Raw genomic sequence first — 8,166 nt, 5'->3', positions numbered from 1 at the left:
AGACAGTTGGACATAGTGGTGTATTAGAGGTAAAAAAAAATTATATAAATACTTTTCGGTTTCTCACACAAACCGATCGTTTCGTGTCTTAGGACATCAATGTGTCGTCACGAGCCGCAGGGTTTCATTTGGATTTGTCTGTGCATGTTTTTTTTTACTCTCATAGATTTTGTTACCATTGCCATGCATTATACGACTGATAGACTGCAACGGTTAAAGTTAAAAATCATCATATGTGTTCTACTGAAGAAACAAAGTCACCTACGTCTTGGATGTCCTGGGGGTAAGCAGATAAACATCAAACTTTCTTTTTTGGGTGAACTATCTCTTCAAGTCACTTCCTTGTTGGCTTCACGAGAGAGAGCGGGAGGTTGCCGCTTGGTCTGCACACATCCAAAAACGTATTTTAAATGCAAAATTGATTTTCGTGCGCTCTAAATACTTTTTTCTTTGCGAAACGAAAATTCAGATTGCGCGTGTGCAAAATGCACTTTTGTGAGCTGAAAATATGATCTTTCGCACGCAGAATTGTGGCAGAGATCTAAGCCTATACACTGATGTAGATAGATAGACAGACAGATAGATATAGCCTGCTTGTGGTTTTTGAACGCACGCTTTCTCATTCTTGGTCGCTTGCGTCGTAATTAGCCATTTTTCAATATGTGAGTACCATCAGATAGATAAATACAATTATATATCTTAAAAAGTAATATTCGTACACACACACACACACGTCTGGTTTGCTATCCTTGTGGGGACTCTCCATAGGCGTAATGGTTTTTATACTGTACAGACCGTATATTCTGTTGCCCTACACCTAAACCTACCCCTTACAGGAAACTTTCTGCATTTTTAGATTTTCAAAAAACTTCATTTTGTGTGATTTATTAGCTTGTTTACCCGTGGGGACCTCAATTTAGGTCCCCACCGTGACACGAGTCCCCATGAGTCTGTGTGTAGTCAGGTTTACGTCCCCACCAGAATAGAAAAACAGGTACACACACACACACACACACACACACACATGATGCACACAAAACGTGCGCGCGCATGCTCATTCTAGGTCGCGCGCATCATCACCAGTGTCGCTGGCACTGTGGCTTTAAGAGCGATTTTTATATACTAATATATAAATAAATAATAGATTCTTCCGGTCCATTATAACAAACGGCAAACATTGTGTCAGAAAGCCAAGGGGTATAAAGTATCTGCGTCCACGCTTAAAAACACAGCGTTTTTTCCCTTCATCATGGTGAAGATCAGCTTTCAGCCCATCACGGGACAAAAAGCCGAGAAAGAGGAGGGGGATGGAGATAAAACTCAAATATTCATACCGCATCCACACGTAAGTTTCGCTTTTTGTGTGCCTCAGCTGAAATGTCACGGAAAACAGCGGTAGAAAGGAAAGAACATACATGGTAAACCATTAATCACGTCATTTGATGGGGTGATATGATCTAGTGATAATGCTCCATCAACGCGTGTTTATGTATTTGTAGCTGTTTTGTACAGAAATATTGTTGCCCTTTGGTTTCATAACAAGAGGACATGGATGCTGCAGCACCTGCACCAATCACATCACATCATAAAACATGCATCATGTTTATCTCAGCCATAAAATGTGCACTATATCTACTTATGCACTCACACTTGTGATGTTTTAATAAAATTCCTCTTCTTTAATAATTTAGTAAAGTGAATGGGGTAAACATCCTTGATTAAACTAATAGAAAATAGCTTAAAACATCCTGCCCTGTATTTTAACATACAGTATATTGATTGTAATGAAAACTTACGTAAGGCCTTTATTCTTAAGAGCTTATGACAGGATACAATTTGACATAGTGCAGCACAGGTTTATGTGTCTATAAGCAACACACAGACACAAATCCAACACAGACAAAATGGCAGATGGCTACGGTGAGGAGAAATGACTTCGGTGTGCTTTAGCTGTTTAATATCGTTGTGTAGCCTATGTGTGGGTTTTGCTGTCTTTGGGGACCAAATGACCTCCTAACGGTGAAAACAACAAGGTGAAGTGTGTGATTTCTGGGCCACTGACATATGTAATTATTACTTTTGTCAGACTATGCATAATTCCCTACTATAAAATATGCAAAAATCATGTCAAATGGGTGAAATATTCATGAAACAGCAGGCGAACACCCAGCTAACAGGGAATATTCTAAGAACTTTGGCTCTAAGAATTCTCAATCTGGAAAGGTTCTCTCAAACGTTCTTCCAGTATCGCTAGTAGATGGTTCACTCAAAGTTATCTGGTCATTGTCAAAATGTTAGCACAAAAACGTTATTTATGCATCGTTCATGGAATATTCTTTTCTTAAAAAAGACCCCAAATTATGTTCCCATCATTTTTGCAAAATGAAAATGTTAATGTTTGCACAACCAAGAAAAGGGGTTTTTTAAATTCTCAAAAATGGACATTCAGAGAACATTCTGGTTTCATAACCTAATGACAACATTAGCAAAACATATTTTTGTCAGCAGTCAGTGGACACTTTCCCATGAGGCCATGGGGAGCTGAGGATCCAGCAATGAAAAATACAAATTAATAAGAAAAAAAAACACTTCGCTTTCAATAAATAATGTTTTTCTTTAATGTAAAAATGCCTATATGGGGTAGGTGTCAGATTAGCATATTTTAGATATCTAAAATATAATTATCTTAATATAAAACAATAAGCTGTCGAGTCAAAAGGAAGTCTCCATTATGATATCAAACCAAACGTGTGTGCGTGAGTTAAGAATGGGGCCAGATCAGGCCATGTGCCGTGCATTTGGCAGATGGGTTGCAAGACTGGGGGCGTTATTAGTCATCGCCTATCAGCATCTCGCATCTAATAATTTCCTACTGTAGTACGAGAGCACTGAATAATCCATTCTTGGCTGCATGGGATACAAGTGAACGTAGTGCCGATTGTAGCACGTCTCCCAGTGTGTGGGTGATCATACTAAAAGTGGCACAGTATATTGAGGACATGATGGTTTCATTACTGCCTTGTGTGTGTGTTTGTGTGTGTGCATCGGATTTGCCATCTTGGTAAGGACCAAATGTCCCTGCAGAGAGAGTAAAACCTGAAATGACCTACTTTGTGGAGGCCTGTGGGAGGAGCTCATGATAAAAACAAATTCATAAAAGGCCTAAATAATGTTTTCATTCAAAATTGGGTTGTAATAATTATAAAGGAAATAAAAATAAAAAACATCCCCAATAAGTTATAAAAATGTGTGTGTGTATTTGTAGGTGGAAGAGGAGCTGGTCTTACCTGTCGGAAGGAAACGCTCCTCTCTGAGTGGACTTTGCTGTCTGACAACTGCACTGATTGTCTTCACCTGCAGTTTGATATATGCTTCAATTTATATCTACCGTTACTACATCATTCCTCAGGTACAATTATATGAGTGGCATAAAACTCACAATAATGATTATATGTGGCAGTCTTAAGTCGCTGGGGTATATTTTTAGCAATAGCCAAAAATACGGGTCAAATATGGGTCAAAATTATAGATGTTTCTTTTATGCCAAAAATCATTAGGATATTAAGTAAAGATCATGTTCCATGAAGATATTTTGTAAATTTCCTACTGTAAATATATTAAAACTTAATTTTTGGTTTAATAATATGCATCGCTAAGAACTTCATTTGGACAACTTTATTTAGATTTTTTGCACCCTCAGATTCCAGATTTTCAAATAGTTGTCTCTCGGCCAAACCTTGTCCTATAAATAATGTATAAAAATGGACCCTTATGGCTGGTTTTGTGGTCCAGGGTCACATATAATTAGCTACGCTGAAGCTTCAGTTAGTTCTACTTTTCTATTTTTGTAGTAAAATGTTTTGTTAATGGCTCGCTGCTGTGATTCGTCCTCTATGTGATTCGTTTTTGAATTGTTTGAGTGAATGATTCAGTGACTCGCTAATAAAGACATTTGCGATTCCTGAATGAATCAGTGTTTTTGAACTAATCATTTGAATAAATGGCTCAATAACTCACCTACTGGTATACCTACCTACCTATAACCTTTAGAAAAAGTCACTAAAAGATTTGTCAGCTTTCCGGAAATTAGCAAACACAGATACGCGGCAGATATGATGTTGATTCAGTAACCGCTCATTGAATTCAGTCAGTGAATGAGGCGTCAGAATGATTCAAACAGCAACTGAGTTCCTGCAACTGAATCATCAAGTTTCATGATGATTCATGAGGATTGGCTATATAAAAAATAGTGTCGTTTGTTCACAAATCAGACTACAGTCATTTTGCTGTGTTTTTAATTCACACCAAAAGGTTTGGTGCGTAAGAGTCAGTGTTTGGATTCACTAAATAGAACTGCAGTTGTGAACCAGCCTGCGAGGACAACTCAACAGAAAATAACGATGCTTTTTCTACCTTTTAGTCTTTATTTTATCACATTTTATTCAGACTGCAAATGTAAAATATCATGCTTTACCGTTAAGACTGTAGATCCCGTGTCAACGCGCACCTGCTAAAAGCAGTGTGCAGTAAAAGATTGAGTTTCAAATGCGATACTATGAAAATCAGTGTTTTTTATCCCTATTTTTAGTTCCGTTTGAAGGAAATATTGCTGTTATCTTATGTTCTTTTGTCAGGGCTTTTGGTTTAGGTTATGGTAATCATCAAAACTACCTTGTCATATCATGTATTTTATGTGATGGTGTTTCAGGCTCCGGATCAGAGTCGGTTCCACTGCCGTGTCGTGTACGAGGACTCGGTGGCTGCTCCACTGCGAGGGTCTCACGAGCTGGAGGAGAGCGTTGGGATCTACCTGAAGGAAAACTACGAGCAAATCAGCATACCTGTGCCCGACTTCAGCAACACAGACCCTGCTGATATCATTCATGATTTCAACAGGGTAACACTCTTAGCTCTCGTTATATATACTAATACATCAACAGAATTTGTTTTCATGTGTTGTGTGTTTGGATTTTAGGGTCTGACGGCCTACCATGACATTGCTTTAGACAAGTGTTATGTTATCGAGCTTAACACCTCTGTGGTCATGCCACCACGTAACCTCTGGGAACTGCTCATCAATGTTAAGGTACTTGTATTGTTTGTATATAAAGGCAGTTGAAATGTAAACTATATCTATTTGATGATGTTGCCTTTCTATCTTTTTGTAGAAAGGGACTTACCTCCCCCAGACGTACATTGTTCAGGAAGAGATGGTCGTGACTGGCCGTGTTAATAACATGCATCAGCTTGGCCGCTTTATTTACCGTCTGTGTAACGGTAAAGATACGTACAGGCTCCATCGCCGCACCTCACGTCGTCGTAAGTTCACACATTTTTGCCTTTTTTCTTTAGTGTGAATAGTAGTGGTCAACTAATACGGATCAGTTAATAGCTGTTTTCAGTAGAGAGCATCATATCACACGACTGAAATTAGATAAACATTACATCATATTTAATGGGATAGGTCACCCAAATATGATATATAAACTATAAAAAATATAAACTGACGTATGAACTTTTCATCTCAAAAATAAGTTGCCAATTTGGCAATACCATATTACGCCATAACTAATTCTGCATCTTCATGGTGGGAGGAAACTGTGCTCCTGTGTGGCTTCACTGCTGCCATACAAATCTGATTGACGTCCAGCTAAATAGCTCATTGCAGCTAATTAGTGGTACAATTGAGTAACACTCACGGTATGGCTTCCTGTATTAAGCAATCTACTTCTCCCTGGTTCCCGAAGATCTTTTTGTGATAATATAATATGATAATATCCATGGCAACCACAAACTTTGGGGAATGGAGGCAGGCCATCAAATTATGATCCATGAATATTCAGTATGTTAGTTCCTATTTTATTCAATTCTATATCCCATATTTTGTGATTACATTATGTATTTTACGGTTCTTGTACATTATATAGTAATCCATGCGCTAAATTAATTCACTGAAAAATTATTTTTCAAATTAGTAAAAAAAAAAAAGAAAATACAATTTTCTTTTTTTCTTCAAAATTTTAATTCAATCTGTTACTTAATGATTCTCTGTAATTATTTGTGAAATTTACTAGCAATTTCATAGTAAAAGTGTATATATATATATATATACAGTATCTCACAGAAGTGAGTACACCCCTCACATTTTTGTAAATATTTTATTATATCTTTTCATGTGACAACACTTATTTATTTATTTATTTTTATTATTTTTTTTTTTTTCAGTTTTAGTTATTTTAGAACATCAAAGTAAACTAAATTAAAATGAGAAATGCTGCTTTGGCAACTGGCTTAAATTTTTTGTATTTTATTTAATTTCATATAATAATTTTTTTAATGATTTTAATTTAAGTTTTAGTTTTATATATACTATAATAAATAATATAAATAGATACTATAATAACCCTAGTAATTTATAACTATATTTGTTCACATTATTTCTGTATTTTTCCTGTTAGGTATCACCAAGCGTGATGCGCAGAACTGTCACAGAATCCGACACTTTGAGAACACTTTCGTGGTGGAGACCGTGATTTGTGAGACTCCATAGGCTGTTTGTCTCTTTGGCCCGCCTATTTCTGATGAGATCACACCCTTTGGTCTCAGTAGCCACACCCCTTTGAAAATCACACTCTTTACCTCTAATTCTTCATGTCTTTACACTCCATTTCTCTCTTTTTGTACTTCTCTCTCTGTACCTAGTAATTCATTACAAATATCCCCTTGAAGGTGTCTGAACAGTTTGTGTCTGCATATTTGCAATAATGAGCATTTTCAAAATGATGCATTTAAAAATGTAACTGTAGCATCTGAAGTCTTCAAATGAGAAGATTACATGGGCATTAAGCTGCACAATACCTGCATGCTCGTGCCTGCATGTAACTGGCTGTTTGTGCTCCATCAAACTGCTCTTTGCTCTCTTATATATTTGTGTGTTTTTAGACCTATTCTTGGATAGAGATGCACCGACACTGTGGCCAAAAATACCATAAAATGGTGCGAAAACAGACCGAAAATATTATCAGAAAGCATCACTCTTACATCCAATCTCTGAACTCAGGTTCAGTTAATGTACACTGCAAAAAAGTAATTTTCTTAGTAGTTTAGTCTTGTTTCCACTATTGGTTAAGCACATTATTATAAAGAAAGTTTGTTTGTGCAGACGTCTTGAGGCTATTTTGCTCAACACATTTGGAATGGTAAAGAGTCTTCTGTTGCTAAAACAAAAAACTGTTTTTTTGGCCTGATTTGTGTGGTGTTGAGCACAATATTCACTTTTCTTTCGGTGCATCACTACTCATGGATATCCTAACTGATCCTAGTGCCAGTTAAATCGTCTGATGAAAAATCGTAGCCGCCATCACATTTATCACATGTGTATGTTTACTACGTATCTCGATATCCAGTATCATTTCAGTGCTTCTACAACACGCTTCCTGTGCCACTTCCTCTTTTCTTCTTTCTGTCTGCATGCTTTTCAAGACAACACATGCATTGTTTGAGTATTTTTTTATCATATGAGTGAAGCCTTAGGCCAGATTCATGCCCTGGACTAATGTATACAATCTCAAAAACTCTTCATGCTTATGTGTGTGTTGAAGTTAAAAACCTTGTTTAGTTGGGTGAAGCAAACATGTAAATAAACCAATAAGACCTAGCTGTGCCACATCTTCTTTTGTCATTTCTGTTATGAAACATTGACAGCATGGGCAAACCCTTTTTTTTAAAGGTGACATATCATGAAAATCTGACTTTTCCAGGTTTTAAGTGCTATAATCAGGTCCCCAGTGCATCTACCAACCAAGAAAACGTGAAAAAGATTAACCCAGTAACTTTGTTTTGGTAAACCTTTTCTGCAAGCGTCTTTAGAAAACGAGCACGTCTGATTTCGCTCCCTTGGTGACGTGGCAGAGAGGATCTCATTATAATATTACCGCCCCTTAAAGGGGTCATATGATGCTATTTCAAGTTTTGCTTTCTCTTTGGAGTGTTACAAGCTGATTGTGCATAGATAAGATCCCTGAAGTTGCAAAGACTAAAGTCTCAAAACCAAAGAGATATTCTTTATCAAAGTTAAGACTCTGCCACGCCCCCCTAAAACGGCTCGTTCTAACACGCCCCCACATATCTACCTCACTATGTGGAAATATTTGCATAATGCCGCCC

General features: G+C 37.1%; 1 protein-coding gene across 2 annotated transcripts in view; it reads left to right on the top strand.

Annotated features, from left to right (window-relative positions):
• Nucleotides 1–6,698, top strand: part of LOC107559189 (integral membrane protein 2C-like) — a 7,378-nt gene extending 680 nt beyond the window's left edge. The window contains exons 1-6 of one of the 2 annotated variants that reach the window (XM_016242946.1): nucleotides 1,052–1,345; nucleotides 3,266–3,409; nucleotides 4,709–4,897; nucleotides 4,976–5,086; nucleotides 5,169–5,319; nucleotides 6,459–6,698. In XM_016242946.1, the coding sequence (XP_016098432.1) occupies nucleotides 1,250–1,345; nucleotides 3,266–3,409; nucleotides 4,709–4,897; nucleotides 4,976–5,086; nucleotides 5,169–5,319; nucleotides 6,459–6,550 (783 nt within the window). In that variant the 5' untranslated portion in view covers nucleotides 1,052–1,249 and the 3' untranslated portion in view covers nucleotides 6,551–6,698. Of the gene's footprint in view, nucleotides 1–1,051; nucleotides 1,346–3,265; nucleotides 3,410–4,708; nucleotides 4,898–4,975; nucleotides 5,087–5,168; nucleotides 5,320–6,458 lie in introns of those variants that run through there. The other variant, XM_016242947.1, reaches the window with a different exon arrangement.
• Nucleotides 6,699–8,166: the final 1,468 nt, after the last annotated feature.

Source organism: Sinocyclocheilus grahami, unplaced genomic scaffold (assembly GCF_001515645.1).
Source record: "Sinocyclocheilus grahami isolate Dianchi unplaced genomic scaffold, SAMN03320097.WGS_v1.1 scaffold677.1, whole genome shotgun sequence".
NCBI lineage: Eukaryota > Metazoa > Chordata > Actinopteri > Cypriniformes > Cyprinidae > Sinocyclocheilus > Sinocyclocheilus grahami.
The sequence above is the reverse complement of the archived record's forward strand: the minus strand, read 5'-3'. Positions and strand labels throughout refer to the sequence as shown.